The sequence below is a fragment of the Saccopteryx leptura genome, chromosome 4, assembly GCF_036850995.1.
Source record: "Saccopteryx leptura isolate mSacLep1 chromosome 4, mSacLep1_pri_phased_curated, whole genome shotgun sequence".
NCBI classification, from domain to species: domain Eukaryota; kingdom Metazoa; phylum Chordata; class Mammalia; order Chiroptera; family Emballonuridae; genus Saccopteryx; species Saccopteryx leptura.
In genome coordinates this window covers 53,229,047-53,254,052 of record NC_089506.1, presented here as the reverse complement: position 1 = coordinate 53,254,052, position 25,006 = coordinate 53,229,047, and the positions used below count along the sequence as shown (strand labels likewise).

Genomic DNA, 25,006 nt, shown 5'->3' with positions numbered 1-25,006 from the left:
CTAATTATCTGATGTTAGGGTTGTGAACCAAACTTTATTTGCATTTGCCTGCTGAAACTTTGACCATACCTTTTGTATTTTTTTATTGATTTCAAAGAGAGGAACATCAATTTAAAAAATTGTATAGTTTTTAAAACTTTTTTTAAGTTAAATTTTTGGAGCAAGAGGAAGGGGGGCAGAGAGAAAGATAAATATAGATTTGTTGTTCCACTTATTTAGGCATTTATTGGTTGATTCTTGTATGTGCCCTGGTCAGGGATTGAACCCATGACCTTAATGTATCAGAATGACACAAATCAGCTGAGCTACCTGGCCAGGGCCAACCATACTTTTATTTTTGCCTTTTTGGAATCACTTTGTTTCAGGTATGTCTCTTGTATAGAGTTGGGTTGGATTTGTGATCCAATACGACAATGCTTTTAAATAGGTGAGTTAGGTACATTTATATTGATTGTTTGATTTTACAGAGGGAAGGGAGAGAGAGGTAGGGAGGAGCAAGAACTATCAACTCATAGTTGCTTCATTTTAGTTCATTGATTGCTTGTTTAGTTGTTCATTGATGTGCCTTGACCCCGCAAGCCCAGGATTTCAAACAGGTGACTTCAGCATTCTAGTTGGACGCTTTTGCACTGCGCCACCACAGGTCAGGCTGCATTTACATTTATTGATGTGACAGATGTGTTTGGTCTGAATTCTAGCATTCTGTTTTGCTGAGAAATTTTGCTATTTGGCCCATATTGTTTTGCGTATTATTTTGTTATATAGAAAGGTTTGTATTTTTCTTGTTTTTATTTTATTTTTTTAAGTTTTGTTAACTAGCCCTCTTACTTTGGGCAATGTCTTATTAGTATCTTACCATGAAGAAAAATGTTAGCATGTTTTTTTCTTTTTTCCTTTTCCTCTACCACTTAATACTTATTAATGAATTTCTCTCTAGTATTTGCCTTTGATTTATTAGTGGGTGATGTTTTCTTATGCCTTCCGCTGTAAGTGGGGAATTTTTTGTTAGCTGTATCCCTTCTGCCTTGTCAGGGCATACATTGTACTTTGTCACTCTAATTTTGTGTTTTGTTTTAGTCTCGGTTCTACAGTAAATGTATTCAGTGTGTGCCACCCTCCTTTGGCCGTGGTTTCTCCAGACCTCTCTTGGTGAGTTCATCCCACAGTAGTTTCCTGAGAGGCTCCTGAGAAAATTTTTCCTTGATTTCTTCTATGTTCAGAGCTGTACCTTTTGTACTTGAAGGAAGGCTTGACTAGATAATAAAATCCTTGGTTCACAAATTCTCTGTGTATTCTAGTTACTATTCCAGTCTGTTCGGGCACTGAGTACTGCTGTGGAGTGTCTGGGGCCAGGAGTTTGGTCTTGGCCCGGCAACCCACAGCACCCTTACCTGTCAGCATGTTACTTGCACTGGGCCGTCTCTAAATGGTGAGCATTCTTACCTTGTTTGCCTGGTGCCTGCTGGGCCCTTTGAATACATAGATTTATTTCTTATTTTAGAAAAGTTTTCTTAAATTTAATCTGGCTTTTGTTCTGTTCTATTGGTTTTCTGCTTCAGAGATCCAATTATGTGTAGGTTGTATTCCCTTTTGTTTGTCATTTAGAGTTACATTTTTTTTCCTCTAGTTTTTTAAAACTACTTCCATTGCATTTTGTTGGGTCCTTATATTTTTCCCATATGTTGCTTCTCCCGTGTGTTCATTTTATCTTCTATGAGTTTTTACTGTACTTATTTTTGAGTTTTGACTATTCACATTTTATCTCCTCCATTTCATTCTTTGCTGAGTTCTTATTCTGCTTAGTGATTACTCTTAATAGAGGTGATTAAATTAAAATTTAACTATTCATGGCATAAGGTTTGCTCAGAATTTTCATGTATTCTTTGGCTAGTGTTCTGATGCATGTTCATCAGGTAAGTTTTGGTGCTCTTTTCCCGTTTCCATTTAAAAATTAAATATCTTTAAATTGATGCTATACCACTAAAAAATACTGATTACAAAATGGCATGAAATGATCTTTTCCCAGTGATCTGTGGGAAAGTCCTGTGGGGGTATGTGTGTAAGGGGGTGTTGGGGACAGGGCAGCCTTCTCTATTTAACAATCGCAATACTCTCTGCTTCACTGTTTCCACAGACATTCTGCTTCCTGCTAAAATGGCCTTTCTGTATAGCCCTGCCCTTTCTGCTTCTCTGAACCAAACCGTGTCCAGGAGGTCGTCTGCTGCCAGTCCTGCGCCCTCTGCCCACATCCTTTGCTACACCAAAGGGGTATATCTCTTGCACTTCAGGGTGAGCCCTTCACCTCAGAGAGCACCTAGTTGCTGAGTTTCCTGAGATGTGCTGCCCAGGGCTATCTGCTAGTCTCACTCATTGCAGTCCCTTCTTTCCTGTCTTCTCCCTAGTAAGGCCTCTGCTTTATCTTCACTAAGTCTGCTTTATTTGATTAGATTTATTGGGAAGACATTGGCTAATAGGATTGTATGGTTTTGAAGTGTACATTTCTATGATACATGATCTGTGTATTGCATTGTGTTGCCACCGCCCAAAGTAAGATCATCTTCCGCCACCATATGTTTGGCCCCATTTGTCCTTCAGGACCCTCCATCCCCTTCCCTCTGGTAACCACCATGCTGTTGTCTGTGTCCAGGAGTTTCAGTTTTATATCCTACATATGAGCGAAATCATATGGTTCTTAGCTTTTTCTAACTGACTTCGTTTACCATATTCTCAAGGTCCATCCATGGTGTTGCAAATGGCAGTATGTCATCATTTCTTATGGCTGAGTAGTATTCCATAGTATATATGTGCCACATCTTCTTTATTCAGTCCTCTATCGAGGGACACTTTGGTTGTCTCCATGTCTTGGCCACTGTGAATAATGCTGCAGTGAACACAGGGATGAATATATCGTTGTGAATAATTGTTTCAAGTTTTTTGGGCAGATACCCAGAAGAGGGATTGCTGGGTCATGTGGTAACTCTATTCTCAATTTTTTGAGGAACCTCCATTCTGTTTTCTGTGATGGCTGTACCAGTTTACATTCCCACCTCCACCGCCTCTCCAGCACTTGTTATTGCCTGTCTTGTTGATAATAGCTAATCTAACAGGTGTGAGGAGGTGTCTCATTGTAGTTTTGATTTGCATCTCCCTAGTAGCTACTGAATTTGAGCATTTTTTCATATCTGTTGGCCGTTTGTGTGTCTTCTTGGGAGAAGTGTCTGTTCAGGTTCTGCCCATTTTTTAATTGGATTGTTTGGTGTTAGGTTGTATGAGTTGTTTTTTTTTTTCCAGTTATTAACCCCTTATTGAAAATTTCATTTGCAAATATTGTCTCTGATTCAGTTGGTTGCCTTTTTGTTTTGTTTGTCAGTTTCTTCTGCTGTGCAGAAGCTTTTTAGTTTGATATAATCCCATTCATTTATTTTTGCCTTCACTTCCCTTGCCTTTGGGGTCAAATTCATAAAATGTTCTCTACGACAAATGTTCGTAAGTGTAGTACATATGTTTTCTTCTGTGCAGTTTACAGTTTCAGATCTTATATTTAGGTCTTTGATCCATTTTGATTTAATTTTTGTGCAGGGGGACAAACTATGGTCAAGTTTCATATTGCAAGTGGCTTTCCAATTTTCCCAGCACCACTTATTGCAGAGACTTTCTTTTCTCCATTATGTGTTTTGGCTCCTTTGTCAAAAATTATTTGTCCATATATATGTGGCTTTATTTCTGGGCCCTCAGTTCTGTTCCATTGGTGCATGTGTCTGTTCTTCTGCCAATACCTTGCTGGTTGATTACCATAGCTCCATAGTATAATTGGAAGTCACGTAGTGTGATAGCTCTGGCTTTGATCTTTTCTCAGGATTGCTTTGGCTTTTCTGGGTCTTTTGTGGTTCCATACAAATCTGATGATTTTTTGTTCTATTTCTTTAAAAAATGACGTTGGGATTTTGTTGATGATTGCATTAAATTTGTATATTGCTTTGGGTTATATGGCCATTTTAAATATGTTGATTTGTCCAATCCATGAACACGGAATATCTTTCCATTTCATTGTGTTTTTCAGTCTCTTTTTATAATGCTTTGTAGTTTTCAGTATATAGGCCCTTCACATCCTTTGTTAAGTTTATTCCTAGGTATTTTATTCTTTTGGTTACAACTGCAAAAGGACCTGTTTTTTCCATTTCTATTTCTGAAGTTTCATTGTTAGTATTTAGGGAAGCAGTGGATATTTTTTGTACATTGATAATGTATGTATTCTGCAACATCACTGTATTTGTTTCTTGTTTCTAATAGGTCTTGGTGAAGTCTCTGGGTTTTTTACATACAGAATTATGTCATCAGAAGGGGTAGAAGCTGAAGAGAGTTGTTATAAAGTTATTACAGCTATTATACCTATTAATACAGGTGTATTAATGACTGGCTTAATCACAGTGGTAACTGAAATGGTGAGAAGTAAATTCTCTTGGAAGGGAAGCTGATTTGGGATTTGCTAATGAATTGGTGAAATGAGAGGGGAGTCATTGGCAACTGTGCACATTTGTCTTTCAAATGTTTCTCTGTGTTGGGGAGCTCATGGCAGACTTCTGAGAGGGTAGAAACTGTTCACAGGAGACTTCCCCTACGTTGCTAGCCAGCTTGCCAGAATGAGCAGGGCTGTATTCCTCTTTTACTCGTTTTACTTATCAAGTGGAGTCACTTGAAATATTTAAATTCTGGACGGAACCGCTTTTGCTGTTCTGGGTCTGTTGTAGAGGTCTTACGTGCCTGCGGGGTCAGTTCTGCTTCTCTTCCTGGTGCCAGCAGCCACAGTGGGGCCTCCAGATACACATCCTCCATTCTGCTGAGGCTGGTTCTTGGACACTGGTAGGGGTTAATGCTGTAGCTGCTCCACTCGAAAGGGGAGAGCCTGCCCAGCCATCCTGTAGTCATCTAACAAACACCATCCTGATGGGTGTGTTAAAGCTACTCTTGCTCGCTAAAGTGAGGGTCCTTGGACAAATAGAATGGCCTCCAAATTTGCTAGGGCCTCTTTCAATGTGTATTTGGATTGTGATTCTTCTACTTAAGGTCATTCATTATATATAATATGATCCCATTTGCTTTCTCTCTTCCAGAAATGTATCAAAATTTCAGGTCTGCTGTTTTTATTGCTGCCACGGCTATATTACTTTTTAACTTTTGTCATTTTGGTGGGATCATGGGATGGAGGGCAGGCAAACTCCTGTGCTTACTGTCTGCCGTCTTGATCTGGTTGTTTCAGTACTCCTTAAGAAGTGGGTGAGGGAAATATGGAAGAAAAATAATTCGGGAAGGAGAATATTCTTTTAGATTCAGAGGTTAGAAAATGAATTGTCTAATATGTAATAGACTGTTCATTTAGGACCTTAATATTTTTGGCTTATTCTACTTTTCACAGCTGCTTAGTGTGGTATGGGATAAACATAACTGAGTGGCATTTAGGTTTCTTTTTAGATTCTCTCAGAGTAGTAGAATCTGAAATATAATTGACAATGATCTAGTTTATGTCCAGGGCAAGTCTTAATCATCCATATTAAGTTTCTAATTAATTATCTACCTATAATTATGTGAATTTAGGAAACCCAACCTGTAATTTTATACTTTGTTTTATAGTATATTGGGAAAAATGTATCTACCTTAAGTTTTAATAAAAGGATATAGAAGACTACTTTGGGGGAGATACTGTGAACACTTAAGAATGCAAACATGTTTCAAATGTGAGCTTGCATAAGCAGCAAAATTGCATATACTGAAACATTTCCCCTTGTAATAAAATCCTTAAAGTACATTTCCTTACTCGGTTCTGGTATCCCAGTGCTCTGGGTATTAATTGCAAAGTTAAACCTCACTACTATTTATGATGGGTTTTTGTCATAATTGGAAAGATATTTTAGGATGTCACTGTGAATTGGGTGACAGTAATAATGTTTTATATTTAATATTATATTCAATATTAATATTAATGCATTGAGGCAGGAATTAAGATAAAAGCTTCAAGCAGCCCCCCCGTGGGCCAGAAGTTAGTGTTGGTTCATTTTTCTATGTAGTGCAGGTTTATAAATTTGATCTTATCCTAATATCTTTATTATTTTCATGTTTCCCAAGGTTAAACCCCTTTTAGGATTAGCTGTTGCCAAGATGATTGTTCAGGCATATTACCCAGAGAGATGTCTTCTCCCACATGAAATATATTTTCATAAATACTAGAATTTGAAACCAATAGTCTTATTATTTGAGATGTCTTTCCAAGGAGAACACTGAGAAAAATGTGTGTTGGAGCTTCCCGAGATCACCCCCAGATTTGATGACTCAGTCGTAGGACACATGGAACTGAGCATGTAGTTGTGCTCGGGGCCAGATTTATTCCAGTGAAAGAGCAGGAAGTAGGATCAGCAGAGGAAAAGGCTCATGGGGCAAAAGCCGTAGGAGACCAAGGGAAAGATTCCGAGTGTTTCTCTCTGAAGTCATACAGCACAAGCACATCCTTCCAGTTGTCTACCAGGGAAGCTTGTTAGAGACCCAGTGCCCAGGGTTTTTTTTGGAGGCTGGTGACGTAGGCACCTTGTGCCTACTTCCTACCAGGATTCTGGCCTTCCAGAAGGAAAGAAGACATTTACCATAAATCACATTGTTTATACAGATAGTTTCAGCAGGTGAGCCAGTCTTATCAGGGAATGCTGGGAATACTCCTGAAATCCAACTTTCCCGAAGCCTGCCAGGGGCCACCCTGCCAGCATGCCTTTCAAAGCAGAACAGAATGAGGCCTGCTGTGTGACTCTTTTCTGCATGACGTTAGGTTTCCAGGTAGACGCCTTGGATTTTCTAAATATTTTAAATGACCATACCAGGTCTCTATATGGTTTTCTATTGTGATTGATACTTTTTAAAAAAATCAGGTTGTACTAGTTGTTTGTGTTGAAGCCTGTGGGTGGCATAGTGATTGATTGTGATTGCTGCTGGTTCCTCTTGCTTCCTTTCTAATCCTCTAATTCTTCTGTATTATGGACCCAGTTGCTGACCACACAGATATTTTTTTTCCATTGTCTTAGTTTCTTGTGTAACAATCACTTGAGTCTTCTTATGGTAAGATTGCTTTGTATAAAGTGCTGATGTTAAAACATCTAAAAGGCTAACAGGTACGGGGAAGATAATGAGGGAGGGTAAGGAAACAGCAGCGACTTCTATTGACTGGGAGAAATAAGCTACTGAATTCAGCCTTAATTGTGCCTTTTGTAAGTTTGCAAACAAAATTACTAAGGTGATAATATTTCTTAGGCTCTTAGCAGTAATGGCAGAGTGAGGGGGCTGGGGATGTGACTTCAGTGTCAATGTTGCAGGATAAATAAAGGTTATAAATTGTAATTCCTCTTAACAGCATTATCTTAAACATATTTTGACAGCTATTCAGGATTATGAGACTGCTCAGGAACACAATGAAAATGACCAGCAGATTCGGGAAGGTCTAGAGAAAGCACAGAGACTACTGAAACAGTCACAGAAGAGAGATTACTATAAAATCTTGGGAGTAAAAAGGTGAATTAATTTAAAATTGGCATTTTTTAAATTGTTTTAAAGCTATAATCGTTGCTCCTCTTTTCTCTCTGATTCATTTCCTTTCCTTATGTAATTTCGGTCATAGATTAAACCCTGACAGTCTAACATCATAAAGCTCTTTTGAATAGGTTACAGTTTTCTTTGATAGAGACTAGTAATGCAGTAATGGAGAATTAGGAGTTGGTGACAAAGACAGGGTACTGTAGCATGAGTAGGTCCTTTTGCGGGGGAACCGGGAGGGAGAGAGGGGATGGGGGAAATAAAAATTCTCTAGGTCTGTAAATAAAGGGGTATTTTAAGAATCAACTTGCAGGTACTAAATGATGCTCAATTTACTCAACATGTGCTTTTATATAAGACCACCCTCCTTGAAAAAAAATCAACCTTTTAAGTAATTGTTTATATTAAACTAGCTAATCCAGAAGTGTTGAGAACTCCTTAACTAATGATTATTAATCAATTTTAATACCCCTCAGAAATGCCAAAAAGCAAGAAATCATTAAAGCATACCGAAAATTAGCAATGCAGTGGCACCCAGACAACTTCCAGAATGAAGAAGAAAAGAAAAAAGCTGAGAAAAAGTTCATTGACATTGCAGCTGCTAAAGAGGTCCTCTCCGATCCAGGTATCACTGCCTTTAACATTCTCTATGCTCTTGAACTAGCTGAGCTGGTGACCGGCGGCTGAGCCGTCCCCGTCCCTGCCCGTCGAGGCACTGCCACAGTGGGCGTAGGCAGCTCGGGTTCACCTCGGGTCGGGCCTCCTCCGGCCTCGCAGTTGCAGAAGCCCAGTGTAGGCCTGTTCTAGTCAGACTGGGGGCCCACGGGTGCGCAGTACAGTGGAAAGACCAACAAATGTGGAGTCAGACCGCCTGGGTCCGACATTTCTCCCTTTTTTTCACCTGTGGTGTGAAAGCACAGCAGTGAGGGGATCTCGTAGGTCCGCTTCATCGATCAGTGAGGACTTCCTTACACACACACGGGAGCTTGAGGTGGAAACCGGACGGGGTGTGCAGCCGGGGGAGGAGCTGCCTGCCCGTGCCCCCCCCCCCCCCCCCCCCCCCCCCGGGAACCTTGCCTAAACTGAATACTCTTCTCTTACACGCTAACATTGCCTGGAAAATAAGTGAAACAGCAAGAATGTAGGTAATACTGAGTAATATTTTGACATCTATTTCCAGGAGGAATTTAATACTAACCTAATGTCTGGTTTTTGTGCCCTTCCATGTCTGGGAGCAGAAGCTATGACTTGAGCTAGACAAATTAAAAAAATAGAAGTTTTATGCCCATTTGATGAATCTTTCCCTTTTTTTTTGTTTTTTTTTTGTTGTTGTTTTTTGTTTTTTGTTTGTATTTTTCTGAAGTTGGAAACAGAGGCAGTCAGACTCCCGCATGCGCCCGACCGGGATCCACCCGGCATGCCCACCAGGGGGCGATGCTCTGCCCATCTGGGGCACCGCTCTGTTGCAACCAGAGCCACTCTAGCGCCTGGAGCAGAGGCCAAGGAGCCATCCCCAGCGCCCGGGCCAACTCTGCTCCAGTGGAGCCTTGGCTGCGGGAGGGGAAGAGAGAGACAGAGAGGAAGGAGAGGGGGAGGGGTGGAGAAGCAGATGGGCACCTCTCCAGTGTGCCCTGGCCGGGAATCGAACCTGGGACTCCTGCACGCCAGGCTGACGCTCTACCACTGAGCCAACTGGCCAGGGCACATTTTTTTTTTTTTTTGACAGAGATAGAAAGACAGATAGGGACAGACAGACAGGAATGGAAAGAGATGAAAAGCATAAAAGCATCAACTCTTCATTGTGGCACCTTAGTTGTTCATTGATTGCTCTCTCATATGTGTCTTGACTGGGGGGGCTACAGCAGAGCGAGTGACCCCTTGCTCGAGCCAGCGACCTTGGGTTCAAGCTGGTGAGCCTTGCTCAAACCAGATGAGCCCGCACTCAAGCTGGCGACCTCAGGGTTTCGAACCTGGGCCCTCTGTGTCCGACGCTCCATCCACTGCACCACCGCCTGGTCAGGCGACAAATCTTTCTTGAATACCTACTATGCTACACAGTTGAAGTTAAATGATCCTTGGTTCTCAGGTGCAGTAGGATGCGTATGTTTGTGCTTGTATTCAGCAGATGCAGGTCTGCAGCGTTCTTTGAATGGCCTGTCCTCTCTGCCTGTACATGCGCAGTGGGGGCTTGAGCGGAGCTCTCAGGGCAGCAGGGAGCTAACTGGGAAGCTGGGGCTGACAGTCACCAGGCAGGCATTGAGAGAAGAACTGCATCTGTAATTACTAAGAGTTCTTTTTTGGTCTCGGATCCTTTTTCTTAGCCCCTGTTCTTTTAAGGATTAAATAGCTTTTTCTAACTTCAGAATATTAGCTTGCTCTTCTGCTTCCGTAGTGATCCTTTCTCCTGTTGGCTGTGTAGGTATCTGGCTCATGGGGGCTTCTCCTCAGGACCGACAGGTACAGCAGTGGAGGGGGGCTCGCTCCCCTCAGGTCTGAAGAACCCTTGTTCTGTTCCGATTTAAGAGGGAGGCACTAGAAAGCTTGCCGGGTGGCTGAGGTCCTGCCTGGCTGAGGTCATTGTTGGGGTGAGGGTGGCCACAGGCCGTTTGATCAGACCAGTGAGACTGAGGTCTCTCTCTGCAGTCACTCATTTTCTCCGGAGAAGCTTGGGGAGCTTCTTGGAGGAGAGCAAGTTCAGCGGCCTGCACGGCAGTGATTCCCTTTGCAGCCCGGGCCCTCACCCCCTCCCTCTGTGTGACGGTGTTTCTCTCACCTGTTTTCCCGAGACCAGAGAGCCTAGACGGGGTGTCAGGCACACCTGTTTCAGCCCCCCCACCCCCCTCCCGCCACACCGTAGTCCGTGCCTGGGGCCTGGGTCTTACCTCGCTGGTTTCTTCTACAGAAATGAGGAAGAAGTTTGATGACGGAGAGGACCCTCTGGATGCAGAGAGCCAACAAGGAGGCGGCAGCAGCCCTTTCCACAGGAGCTGGAACTCATGGCAGGGCTTCAATCCCTTCAGCTCGGGCGGACCTTTCAGATTTAAATTCCACTTCAATTAAACCAGCTCTTCTTTTTTCTCCCTTAATTTTTTTAAAGGTTAAAAACAAAGAAACATTATTCCAGGATCCTGATGAAAAAAATTTGAAAACTTTTTTGTTTGTCCATGACCAAAGAGTTGTTGTAATCTGTTCCTGCCATCCTAGACTTGAGGGTTTTCAGGGCCGGAGGGAGGAAGGCTGGCAGCAGCGTGCGCCGCGCTGAGGCTGGTGAGGTCGAGGCGGGCGCGCGCACGGAGGTGGCGCGCACTGTTTTCTACACTGGAGCGGGTAGAAGTTACTTTCTTCACGGCCTTGCGTAGACTCAGTGCCTTCGTGTATAAGGAGCTGTACGTAATCTTCATGAGAATGGGTTATATTTCAGTATTCTTAAAGAGAATATTAACATTGGGAGTTATATGTTCTTAGGGACAATTTTGCTTAGATTTTGGTCAGTCCAGTCATTTGCAAGTATTTATTAAATTACAGAGCCTCCTTTAATTCACATGCATTTCCGTCTCCCTACCAGCATGAACATGGCTGTCACTGAAGGGAGGGGTGGAGATCGTGTGTTAGAGCGGTGTTTTTCAACTGCTGGGTCCACGAACCTGTGCTGGTCCGCCAGAAATATCGTGCTGGTCCCTGAAATTTCTGGCAGACTGGCACTGGGCTGAGGATTCCGCGGTTGAAAAACAGTGTTTTAGAGAGCTGCTACCAAATGGTAGTCAATATAACCAGCTTTAGACTTTGGATTGATGTTAAGCATATACTTTGTATTTGTTCTTCAGTACCTGCAAGAGAATAGTAAAAACCACTGAAACAGAGTAATTATAAACCTGTGGACCCTTTTAATATAAAACACAACAAATTAACTTCAAAGTTATGTATAAAACAGGTTCAGATAATGTAAGCAGTGGTTTTATTTAAAATAATTTTGCTAAAGTTTGGAGTGAAATACTTCAATAACTGAAATTGTGAATTAAACAGTTTCCTGTAACAGAAATGTCAGATTGCTCAGTTAACATGAACAGAATGCCCTCTTCCTCGCTTTTAATGAAATGCATTGGGGTCGCTTCTCTTGCCTCCTGGCCGGCCCCTGGGCTGCAGGAGCTCCCGCGTGTGGCTGTTTCCGGTGGGCGTTCCAGAGCAGGCCTGCCCCTCTGCCCGCCCTGCTGCCTCTGCCTTCTCCTGCCTAGAAAACGCCGGGTTTCAGCAGTCAGCTCTGTATCCCCACGTCTGGATGGCGTCTCTCCCTGGGATACCTTCTTCGTACCTTTTAAGAAACGAACTGTTCAGTCCTTGTATGATATATGTCATAACTGTTTTCCCTAAAGCAATGAGTGCTTAATGAAGAACAGTAAATATTTATGGAAATATTGATACTGCATTCAAAATCTAAGAGAATTACTTCAGAAAATTAGTGCCGTGATTCTGGAAAGGTTTTCCTGTTTGACTCAGAGCATGTTGAACCATTAAGCAGTCTAACGAACTGTTTTTATGAAATTATTTAATTTTAGCTCTAGGAGGCCTCCTGACCAATACTGTGCAGACCAGCCGAGCACAAATAGTTTTCTTCTATAGTCATCCTAAATGGAAGTGGAAATTGTTTTAAACTGAGACAAAAATCACAGAGTTGAGTTGGGTAAAACACATTAAGTGCTTTTTGCATCTTAATTTAGAAGTCTGTTTCTTACCCATAAACTTAACAGTGCATTTTGAAAACTAGTGAACAGCTTGCAGCTTTTTGTTTTAATTTTGAAAGTCAAAGTAGTGAAAATAATTTCTAAAGGAAATTCATTTTGTTAATCTCCGTAATCGCGTTACTTTATTAGTTATATCAGAATTTTTTTCAATGTTTATTTTTTGTGTGTGTGTATAATGTCACTGTGACCTCTTTGCTATCTAGCAATGGCCTCTACCTACTTTCAAAATGAAAATTTTTTCACACATAATCAGAACGAAGGAGATCAAATCACTTGACCTTCCATTCAAGGGAGACGATGGAAAGTTGCCAACAAAGAACCTGAGGGAGTCGGGAGGGTGGAGAGCGGGGCCGCCTGGGAGGGTGTCGGCACACAGGTCACCTTGCCGCCTGCCAGCGGCCCCCAGAGGTTGTTTACATGATTTTCTTTCTCCAGTTCTAATGACCATTAATTCCTGTTTATAAAGCCTTACCATGGATTTAATTTAGTCATAACAAATGTGCAGAATTACTTGCCTGTTTTCAGTGAAGAGAGAGTAAAAGTTATGATGCCAAGTGCCAACACCAGTGAGAGAAATACTTTGGAATCTGTTTTGCTGATTAATGAAGAAAACGACCTTTACGTTCCAGCCTTGGTGGGCATCAGCGGTCTTCTGGTACTCACCTGAATGGAGATGGTCACTCCATGTTTCCTTCAGTGATGGAGAAAAACGTGGGTGTGTAAAGGGCCAGTCAGCCTTCTTGCTGGCCTCATGGAGAAGATCACTGTGCAATGGAGCAGATGACGGAGAAAGCATTCGACTTACATCACCACTCTCATCTCTGGAGACAGCAGTGCCAGGAGCCCTGAAGGCTCCTCTGGGAAGGGGAACGGGAGCAGCATCCCCACCTGGATTCTGTTCCCTTCTCGACCCTCCCCCTTTTTGGTGAGCTCCGGAAGTGAAGGATTGCTGTTCTGTACATTATGGAGATTTTCCACAGCAGAAAGTATTACACATATCAGCCTATAACTGTGAAAAAGTTGTAAAAGGAGAGAATAAATTAATTTATTGCCACCTCTGAAAGTTTGTGCTTTCTTACCATGAATAAATGAAAACTTGAGAACAACTTTGTTTACTGATGTGAATTGGATATCACATAATACTAATTTTAAAATGTCTTTTTATTCAGCATTAAAATTTTATTTTAAATACCAGTATGGAAACAGAACTTTTTGGGACTCTGATAATGGAATGTAAACTACCCACAAATATTTAAAGAGAAAAATACTGATAATCGAGTAGAAAAAAGTTAATAACAATTTGACCATTTTCTATTCGTGGTGGAAAATGAAAGATTTCACCTTTAAAGGCATGACATTGGTCAGAAGTTGTGAGATTTAACCATAAGAAAATGCATGAGATGCTTATGTTAACAATGGTTTCTTGGTTTTTGTTAGAGCCAACTGCCTTAAAGGGATTAGGACCCTGGAGATGGGCCTGGCCACAGTCTTCACTGAATCCACATCGGTAGCGTAATCTAGAGAGATTCATGCCACTTTGTTGAATGTGATTTACTTTTCTATATTTATAAAGGAAGGAAGAAGGCAAGTGCTAATTTGTCAATACACAGTACCCTTATTCTAAATCATCATTCCTTTTAAAGTAGCAGAGTTTATTCTGTAATTGCAAATAATATTAATAGGTGGGGATAATTTTTTTATGGATGATCTCATTTGTTGAACGATTTAAGAGTAAAATTAGCCACTGCGTGGCTTTGTGTGTAGTTAACGGGTTTTGTTAGAATCATCTGGTTGAACCTCTTCCCTGCAGGGCAAAGCAGAGCGTGGAGAATGTAAAGACTGGAGATGTTGGGAAAGTAAAATATTACTCCTGCTGTAAGGCTGTATAGTTAGTTTTGAATGAAACAAAACTAACTTAATCCATCTCAATTCAGTGTTTTAATAAAAAAAATTGAAAATTAAAATGAGTCTCAGACATGTCTATACATATGGGTACTATTTTTATGCCCTTGTATTTTCACGTTTAATAAAAATATTTATGGTCAAAATAAGTACTTTTTTGCTTTCGATTTATTAAGTCTTTTGGAGAAGTCTACTTTCCAACTTCATTTTACACATAATCTACTGAAGTGGCAGGTGCCCCTTTACGTGAGCTGAAGCGAGAAGATTGGAGCACCAAAAGCAGAAATGGCTAAAATCTCAACTCGCAAAAGTCGGTGCTAAAGTGGATAATTCTTCAACTTAAGTACAGTGTGTCTAAAGTCATGGTGCACTTTTGACCGGTCACAGGGAAGCAACAAAAGATGATAGAAATGTGAAATCTGCACCAAATAAAAGGGAAACTCTCCCAGTTTCATACCTATTCAGTGCAGTTCGATGTGGGCTCACGCACAGATTTTTTAGGGCTCCTTAGAGAGCTATCCCATTATAGCCTCTACAGACTCGTCACTGACTGATGGCCTACCAGAACGGGGTTTCTCCACCAAACTGCCAGTTTCCTTCAACTGCTTATCCCACCGAGTAATGTTATTCCTATGTGGTGGCGCTTTGTTATAAACGTGCTGATATTCACGTTGCACTTTGGTCACGGATTCGAATTTAGCGAGCCACAGAACACACTGAACTTTCCTCTGTACCGTCCACATCTCAACTGGCATGGCTGTGGGCTGCTCTGCTGTATACATGGTGTTATGTCATCATCTGCGCATGCGCACATGCTGCCACATCATCCTACAGAAACTGGGAGGGTTTTCCTTTTATTTGGTGCAGATTTCACATTTCTATCATCTTGTTGCTTTCCTGTGACGGTCAAAAGTACACCATGACTTTACGGACACACTGTACAATTAAAATTGAATGCTTAAATTGGCTTTGTTTGAAGACTTTCCCTTTAACACTATATTTGTACATTTCTATTAAAGTCTTCAAAAGGGTGATGGTGAACACACACTGCTATTTCAAATTTCTGACAACAATAGTAACTTTCTTCTTAATTATATATTCTGCATATTCTGAAACTAAAGGACAGCAAGAATGCTTATTTAGAACTACAGAAAGCTCAACATTTGCAAATTCTTAATAATATCTTTGTAATATGTGAGCAATTGTCCTTAGTGTGAAGACAGTGAAAATACCTCTAACAGACATAAGAGCTGCTGGAAGAGCAAAGAGGAATGTCCTATAAAATATGAATAAATCCAGATTATTAGATACAAGATATCAGCCATGTGGAAATGAGACATGTAAATTTAGCCATTCAAATCAGGGACAAATCACATCAAAACTGTGTTTATAGTATTTTGCAATTCTAGCTTCTCTATGAAATACAGAATTAACAAACTGGACATGATAGTAATTGGCATGGGAATCCCATACCTTTGCCTAGTCCTTCTTCCCACAAGATTCTTTCGGAAGTGGATACAGAGGCTGACAATAAAGGAGAGCAGAGTACCAGCTTGCAGGCAGCTGGGGCTTCTCCAAATACCACAGTAAACTTCAGGTGAGGTGGGCTGGAGCATTCGGCCTAAGCCAGGAGCTCAGAATCTCTCTTCTCTCACCAAGCCCAGATGTTACACCTGACTCCAAAGAGTAAGCCAGAGAGCACAGTGCAGTAGGTCACCTCAAGCCAAGTTACCACTGTAGCCTTTGATAGGATCCCTGGAAACCACAGGAATAACCTAGTTCCATTAGGGTAGGAAACATCTGGAGCACTCCATGTAATCATCGACAAGAACAAGTAACAGGGAGGTGTGACCAGGAGAGGGAGAGGTTTGTGATCTCTTACTAGCAATGAGTGGAGCTGCTGGGTACAGAGTGCTTATTTGCAAATACTCTGGGCTGTGCTGTCAAATAGAGGACTAAACTTGTTCAGAAAAGCTCAAAGGAGCAAGAGTAGAGACTGCCATTTAATAAACAGTGTTGGGTAAATTGGACAGATACATGAAAAAAAAATGAAACCAGACCACCAACTTGCACCATATACAAAATTCAAAATGGATAAAAGACTTACATGTAAATTGCGAAACCATAAAAATCCTCAAAAACAGGCAGTCGAGTCTCAGACATCTCTTGTAGCTATATATTTTTAAAAGATTTTATTTATTGATTTTAGAGGAGAGAGAATGGATGGGGGAGGGGGAGGAATAGGAAGCATCAACTTGCTTCTCATATGAGCCCTGACTGGGCAAGCCCAGGATCCCAAACCCATAATCCCAGCGCTCCAGGACCACGCTCTATCCACTGGGCTACCACAGGCGAGGCATCCTGTAGCAATGTTTTTGCCGATACATCTCCTTGGGTAAGTGAAACAGGGGGAAAAAAATGGGATGACATCAACTAAAAAGCTTTTGCACACCAAGAGAAACCATTAACAAAAAGACAACCCACTCAATGGGAGAACAGGTGCCCTGACACATCTGATGGGTTAATAACCAAAATTTAAAAAGAACTTCTAAAACTCAACACCAGAAAGACAAACAATCCAATCAAAAAACAGGCAAAGGATCTGAATAGATACTTCTTCAAAGGGGACATACAGATGGCAAATAGGCATATGAAAAAATGTTCAATGTTACTCATCATCAGAACAATGCAAATTAAAACCACAATGAGATATCTTCTCATACCTGCCAAGATGGCTATTATCAACAAATCAATAACATGCTGGAGATAACGCGGAGAAAAGGGAACCCTCATACCCTGCTTGTGGGAATGCAGGCTGGTGCAGCCACTGTGGAGAACAGTAGAGAGTTTCCTCAAAAAATTAAAAGTGAATCTGCCTCTTGACCCAGCTATTCTACTTCTAGGAATATATCCTAAGAATCCCAAAACACTGATTCAAAAAATATATGAACCCCATGTTCATCGCAGCGTTATTTATAATAACCAAGGACTGGAAACAGCTTGAGTAAATAAAAAAAGCTGCGGTACATTTACACAGTGGAATACTATGCAGCTGTAAAAAAGGAAGTCTTGCCTTTTGCCACAGCATGGATGGACCTGGAGATTATTATGCTAAGTGAAATAAGCCAGGCAGAGAAAGACAAGTACCATATAATTTTACTTACATGTGGAATATAATGAACACAATAAACTGAGAAACAAAACAGAAACAGAGGCAGGGTCACAGGGAACAGATGGACAGCTGTCAGAAGTAAGTGGGAAGAAGGAAGTGGATCAGAGAAGGTGAAGGGATTAGCCAAAACACGTATATACATAACACATAGATACAGATGAGAGTAGCAACAGCCAGGGGAAAGAGCGCGTGGAGGCAGGGGAAAGAGGCACAGGCGGGGGGTGGGGTAGAAAGAGACTTCATGGGGCACAGGGGGCAGGATGTGGTATGTAGATGGTGCCATATTGAGTGGGACACTTGAAACCATGTCAACACAATAAGTTAAACAAGAAACAAGAAAACATAGGGAACCAATTTATAAATATATTTATCTTTATACTGGTTCTATGTCATTATTGTTTTGGTTTAATGATTTTTTTCTTTGGGGATATAAAATTATAGATATATTTCAAGTTTTTTTATGTAACAATTTGTGTGACTGAGCCTATATAAATATTTTTAATTTACAATATACTGCATGTTCTGTTTCCTTTCAAAATTATACTTTTCATTAAAATAATAATAAATTAATTTTATAAGATGAAAGGAAAAAAACAGAGACTGCTGACAGGGACCTAATGGTACAGAGCTGCTCAGGGATGGACCTTCCTGTCTCTAGAGGCAGACAGTTCGCTGAGGCCCTGGAGATTTCCACGCTGGCCTGGGGCTCCGCCTGATAGGGCCTTGTAAGGGGGGCTGCCACAGAATAAAAAACAAAATACGTTTCTCTGAATGCATCTGGTAAATAAGAAAATATAAATGCACATAGAGCAGAAATACATAAAGATGTAGATGGTTTGGTAAGTCTCCATGGGCCAGATACGTTTTTTACTAGGTAACCTGAGAAAATATCACTTTAACTGGTGAAAACAGCATTTTAAGCAATCAGGAAAAAGGAATAATCTAGTTTTAAATACTCAATGGTCATTTATTATATAACTTAAACTTATTCAATACATTAAGTACATGCATTTTTAAATAATATTTTTTTTAAAAAATTAGTTTTTTAAAATTGAATAATCTCACTGATCTTTAATAAAACTTCCAAAAGTCTTAGTAGTAGTTCCACACTTTCCCAGCAGGTGGCAGATTTCTTCTCAAATGTTTATCTTCTTATAAAAGCCAGTGCTAGAGTTCATCATGTGTCATAACTGTAGGGGAGGAAAATTTATTTAGTTCTTGAAATTTTAAATGTCAAATTAGCTCAAATCTCACTGATACATGATATAAAAAAAGTACAGGTACTGACTGAGGATCCTTTTGTTAGTTTAGCACCTATTTGCTTCATTATGTGACATGAGAATAACTCTTCGTACATGATGGTATCTATTACACTGTACTGTATCGTAACTACTTGTCTTTGCACCTCTTAGAAGTGAGCTCCCATGAGTATATGAGGACAAGGACCATACCTTACTTACCTTTGTTATTTCTAGGACCTACCTGGCAATGGAAGCCTTAAAAAATACTAATAGATTACTTGCCAAGACAACATGTCCTATCATTAGTGTAATGGAACAACAAAGAGCAGAACACAGGGTAATCTACAAAGGGAGGAGAGAGCATTCAAACCTAGATATTGGCACAATACAAATATGAGGTTCTATAATAGTGAAGACTCTTAGAGACAAGAATGGGTTCTTTTCCTTCTGCATCATTGACCTGTCATATACTAATTGATCTAAGAACACTGAGAATTCAGGCTCTGGCTGTTTGGCTCAGTGGTAGAGCATCGGCCCAGCATGTGGAAGTCCTGAGTTTGATTTCCGGTCAGGGCACACAGGAGAAGCGCCCATCTGCTTCTCCACCCCTCCCCCTCTCCTTCCTCTCTGTCTCTCTCTTCCCCTCCTGCAGCCAGGCTCCAATGGAGCAAAGTTGGCCCGGGTGCTGAGGATGGCTCTATGGCCTCTGCCTCAGGTGCTAGAATGGCTCTGGTTGCAGCGAGCAACGCCCCAAAGGGGCTGAGCAACGCCCCAAAGGGGCTGATCATTGCCCCCTGGTGGGCATGCCGGGTGGATCCCGGTCCGGGCGCATGTGGGAGTCTGTCTGCCTCCCCCCACTTTTCACTTTGGAAAAATACCAAAAAACAAAACAAAACAAAACAACAATAACAACAAAAAAAACCCACTGAGAATTCAGGTAGAAATAAATTAATATACAGCTAAAATGCATCCTGCACCATAACTCAATATGGCAGGCAATATTTCTCTTCACTAAATTACACTTTAAAGATAATAAAGAAATATAAAAGGGAATACCAATAAAGGAATGGGCAATAAAGGAAGTGGTTATGAGACATCATTGGAGCAGAGCTGTCAATGAATTTCTAAAACTGGAAAAGAGAATATACAGCTGAAGACATAGGCACATGGCTGGAAATGCTGGTATGTCTGACAGAAGAAGGTGGGAGAGCCTACCAACAGAAAACACTGGTGGGGAGCGACAGAGAAGCAATGAACTGAAGGGCCGGTCTGGAAAATCTGTGCCGTCAGCACCCTCCTCCCATTCGACTGCACACCAGAGAAGATCTGACAGCTTGTTGGTTCCAAGAGAAAAAGTAGAAGACTCTTCTTGAAAACCAATAGAAAAATCTATTGAGGTGGGGAGGCAAAGAGAGAGAGAGAAGAGAGAGAGAAAGAGAGGGAGGGAAACAGAGAGATAGACACACAGATATTTCTGTATGGGTATCGACACTCTTGAGTAAAGTCCTCTCATCTTGGCTTTTGGGTAGGGTGTTGTGTGGGATGGGCTTTGATCTATTCCATGCACATATATCTAGAGGGCAGCCTGCCAGTTCTACAACATGCTAATGTACCCAGAGCTATCAATTTACCCTCTTATGCTAAGAAGGAGCCTCTTGGAAAAATAGACACATTTACACCATGGCAGAGGAAGGCTATGTCAGCTCTCTATATTAATCAATCTAATCTTTCATTCTTAAATATATAAAATTTGAGGAAGAGTAAAAGCAAAAGGAACAAGGACCGAGATGACCAAACAAAACAATTCATCCAATGGAGAGAAAGATAACAAAGAAAACCAGATACTTAAAATAATTCTAATTAATATTTTCCAGAGATGTCTGAAAAGTCAATAAAGCTATAAAATAAGAACAAATAGAAACTCAAAGAAAGTAAGCAGGGAAAAGAAAGATCTGTTGGAGCCTGACCAGGCGGGTGGCACAGTGGATAGAGCATCGGACTGGGATGCGGAGAACCCAGGTTTGAGACCCCGAAGTTGCCAGCTTTAGCGCGGGCTCATCTGCTTTGAGCAAAGCTCATCAGCTTGGACCCAAGGTCGCTGGCTTGAGCAAATGGTTACTCAGTCTGCTGTAGCCCCATGGTCAAGGCATATATGAGAAAGCAATCAATGAACAACTAAGGTGTCGCAATGGAAAACTAATGATTGATGCTTCTCATCTCTCTCCATTCCTGTCTGTCCCTGTCTATCCCTCTCTCTGACTCTCTCTGTCTCTGTAAAAATAAATAAATAAAGATCTGTTGGAAATTAAGATGTGACTGTCCCTCTTAAAAATAAAGACTAATAGAAGGGTTGAAGATAAAGTAAAAAAATTTCCCAGGGCCTGACCTGTGGTGGCGCAGTGGATAAAGCGTCAACCTGGAAATGCTGAGGTTGCTGGTTTGAAACCCTGGGCTTGCCTGGTCAAGGCACATATGGGAGTTGATGCTCCCAGCTCCTCCCCCCCTTCTCTCTCTCTCTCTCTCTCTGTCTCTCCTCTTTCTCTGTCTCTCCCTCTCCTCTCTAAAAAAATAATAAATTAAAAAAAAATTTTCCCAGGACACAGAGGAAAAGGGAATATAAAAAGACAATATAACCACAGAAATACAAATGATCACAAAAGACTGCTATGAACAATTACGTGCCAGCAAACTGGAGAAGAAATGGATACAGTCCTAGAAATATACAACCTACCAATATTGAATGTGGAAGAATTAGGAAATCATAACAGACCAATAACTACTAAGTGTTAGAGTTAAATTAGCCACTGTAAAATTCATATTCTCCTCACCCAAGCATTCTGTAAAGTTAGAGTTCATTTGCTTGCTAGTCTCTTTCCTAAAAGCTGCCTGGGTTTCACTTTGAAATGTAACAAAAAGTTTACCTTTGGAAAAATGTCTGAGAAATCTTGTATTGGGGAGGGACCTGCCTATTAAGGGAGTTTAAACCACAACAGTTGTTTGTGAAAGCCTATTCACACTCACATCCCAGCTGTTCCTGGCAGACTGACCTCTTGGCTGTCTTCAGAATTTATCAAGTCTATGCTGCATCAAAGAACTTGTGTCTCTGCAGCAGAATTCTGCTCATTAGGTCACTAACCAAGGAAACAAAAACCCTGATATGCTAATCTGAGTTTACCCAGGTGCAGGTATGTAAAACTTTTATTCAATTTCAGGGCTTAGATTTTCATGTTTGGGAAATTTGGTGTGATCTTAAAGACAAGCCTTTATTATTATTATTATTATTAATTATTAAGTGAGAGGCGGGGAGGCAGAGACAGACTCCCACATGAGCCCTGACCAGGATCCAACCAGCAAGCCCCCTATGGGGTGATGCTCTGCCCATCTGGGGCTGTTGCTCTGTTGCTTGGCAACTGAGCTATTTTAGCACCTGAGGCAAGGTCATGGTGCCATCCTCAGCATCCGAGGCCAACCTGCTCAAACAATTTGAGCCATGGCTGCAGGGGGGGAAGAGAGAGAGGGGGGGCAAAGAAGAGGGGGACAAGCCCTTTTTAAACTTATTTTTAGCTCTATCTTGTGTTAGGAGGTAACTTCTGTATGGTGATATGTGGTGATATGAATTGATGCTATATCCATGGGGGTATAGATTCTCTGCTCATATTTTAAATTTGTGCATTTAGTCCACATAAAAATATTTTTAATTATGTCACACACTTTCTTAAAGAAATTCTGACCTAATCATTTGATAACTTCACAAATAAGTTTGTAATCTATTCTAATTTCAGGTAATACAACATATGTTTCACACACCACTGCAGAATGATGACTTACTTGCATTTTTCTTCTTGTTTTTAAGGTGATCTAACAGTTGTCGTATCTCAGTATCGTACTCCACCCATTCTGGGACAATCCTGACAGCAGCTTGTAGTTTTGGTTCTTTTGTTTTGGGATTATTGCACTAAAAGTTTAAATAAAGTTTTGTTAATTAAAAAAAACATGCTCTATAAAAATAAAGGAAACACTTTAGGACACTGCTGTGTGTCACAGAGCAAACAAAATGCATTTCATAAAAAACAGAGTCCTCAGTAATGAGTACTTGAAATACTGGAGTTAGTTTAATAGAGACAGGATCAGTGAAATGACAAATTGTAGTTTATGTAAGCAACAAGTGTTCAATGCAAATATATCAATCAGAAATTTAAACAAAAATTGTTTAAAGACATTCTCATGGTTCACAAGTTTGCCAAACAATTCTGCAAAATGTTTTTGGCAAGAGGTCTAAATACATGACCATTCTGACAAAGAACATAGCAGACTATCTTAATAAGTGTTTTCCTGCCATTTCTTGGAACTAAAAATCTGGTTTAATATACTTTACATTCTCCACAGACAAAACCATTTGTCAGCCTTTAGAAATGTCTTGAATTTCTTTAGCAAAAGAATTCATTCTCCTTCATATGCCTGTGTTCTAATCAGAATTTGGTTTATATTAAAAATCAGCTAACCAGCCTGACCTGTGGTGGCGCAGTGGATAAAGCATCGACCTAGAATGCTGAGGTTGCTGGTTTGAAACCCTGGGCTTGCCTGGTAAAGACCTATATGGGAGTTGATGCTTCCTGCTCCCCCCTCTTCTCTCTCTCTCTCCTCTCTAAAATATATAAAAAGATTTATTTTTAAAAAGAAAAAAAAGTACTGAATAAAAACCAGCTAATCAGAACTCATTTATCATAATACTAATAGTTGTGAAGTTCAGAGTAGTCCATAAATCTCGGTCCTCACAGTTCCAACTTATTGGTGGAGTAAGACCCAAACATATCACTTAACTTTGATGTGTGTCGGGGATCTCAGTTTCTTCATCTACAGTGGAGGAAAGTAAGATCACCTCTACGGTTCCACTAATAGGAGCATAAATTCACCAAGTTACAAAGATACCCATTTCCTTATTAAGAAACGTTAACAGAAAATGCACCCTGAAGCTCATGTCTATGGACATTTTGTGGTTGCTGAAATTTGCCCCTTGCCATGTCTTACAGGAAAGCTAGTAATTATGAGCCACGAGCCTGTTGTCTTAATCCTTTCCTCACCAGATATTTTCAGTTCATTCCATTATGGACTTTTATATATTCCAGAAGTAGTGGAAAACAGATTTTCTTTGCAAAAATCAACCTAACATGCAATTTGTTCTATAAAGTTTAGAAAATAGAACTATTTCCTCTCTTTTTGGGTTAGAAACTATTAGAATAAAAATACTGTTTTTCTTAGTTTTTATTTGTGCTACAAGCCCTGCCCCAATCTGTAGCCATGGTGCTTAAATGGGGGCTATAATGCCCCTCAAGGGAGCTTTGGCAAGATCTGGAGACATTTTTTTTTTTTTTTTTTTTTTGTCATTACAAGGGGGTGGTGGGGTGCTACTGCCATCTAGTGGGTAGAGGCCAGGATTGCTGCTAAACATTCTACAGTGCACAGGACAGCTCCACAGCAAAAAATTATGTGGTCCAAAATGCCAATAATGACTTAATTGAGAAATCTTTATTGAAATAGGGTCTTACCTTTGATACATTATTCATTCTTTTCCTTCCCCTTATGCTATTTCCTTGGGATTTTTTTTTGCATTCCCTTAACTTTTCCCGCAAGGAGCTAGCTCCAAGTAGCATGTTCTCTTTTTAAAATGACATTTTTATTGATTGATTGATTTTAGAGAGAGAGGAAGTGGGGGAGATAGAGAACATTGATTTGTTGTTCCTCTTATTTATGCATTCATTGATTGATTCTTGTATGTGCCCTGATCAGGGATCGAACCTGCAACCTTGGCATATTGGGACGACATCCTAACCAACTGGCTACCCAGCCAGGGTTGCATGTACTCTCATTTTTATTTCAAGTCCACTAAAATCTGTGTCATCTGTCCTTTTCCTATGCAGACTTATGTTAGGAAGTAGCTGAGCATCCAGGAATGACATTTCTCAGTTCTTCTCACATCTCCATGTGGCCACATGAGCAAGTCCCACCATGGGGCCAAGGCCTTTAAGAGTCAGGATGCATTCTCCACCATCCTTTTTTTCCTTTACTCCAGATTATACTACCCAACAGAAATACGAAAACTGCGTATGTAATTTAAAATGTTCTAGTAGCCACATGTAAAAATGTAAAAGGAACAAGTAAAATAAAATTTAATACCCCCTTTTATTTAACCCAATATGTCCAAAATGTTATCAGTTATCAGTCCATATGTAATCAATATAACATTCTTTTTATTGCACTGAGTCTTCCTAATCTGGTATATATTTTACAATTTACAGCACATCTCAATTCAAACTAGCATCATTTTAAGTGCTCAATGGCCACATGACCGCCATACTGACAGATGGATACAGCTGATGAGAGGA

The 25,006-nt window shown here is 40.6% G+C and overlaps 2 protein-coding genes across 4 annotated transcripts in view; one reads left to right on the top strand and one right to left on the bottom strand.

Moving 5' to 3' along the window:
* Positions 1 to 14,360, top strand: part of DNAJC3 (DnaJ heat shock protein family (Hsp40) member C3) — an 81,928-nt gene extending 67,568 nt beyond the window's left edge. Inside the window, exons 10-12 of the mRNA XM_066380677.1 lie at positions 7,416 to 7,548; positions 8,046 to 8,194; positions 10,472 to 14,360. Coding sequence (XP_066236774.1) covers positions 7,416 to 7,548; positions 8,046 to 8,194; positions 10,472 to 10,629 — 440 coding nt within the window. The 3' untranslated portion in view covers positions 10,630 to 14,360. The remainder of the gene's footprint in view (positions 1 to 7,415; positions 7,549 to 8,045; positions 8,195 to 10,471) is intronic.
* Positions 14,361 to 18,335: 3,975 nt separating this feature from the next.
* The window catches only part of UGGT2 (UDP-glucose glycoprotein glucosyltransferase 2), a 231,789-nt gene continuing 225,118 nt past the window's right edge, over positions 18,336 to 25,006 (bottom strand). For all 3 annotated transcript variants that reach the window (XM_066380674.1, XM_066380675.1, XM_066380676.1), the window contains 2 exons: positions 22,452 to 22,578; positions 18,336 to 18,572 (listed from right to left, as the gene is read on the bottom strand). In XM_066380674.1, coding sequence (XP_066236771.1) covers positions 18,550 to 18,572; positions 22,452 to 22,578 — 150 coding nt within the window. In that variant the 3' untranslated portion in view covers positions 18,336 to 18,549. The remainder of the gene's footprint in view (positions 18,573 to 22,451; positions 22,579 to 25,006) is intronic.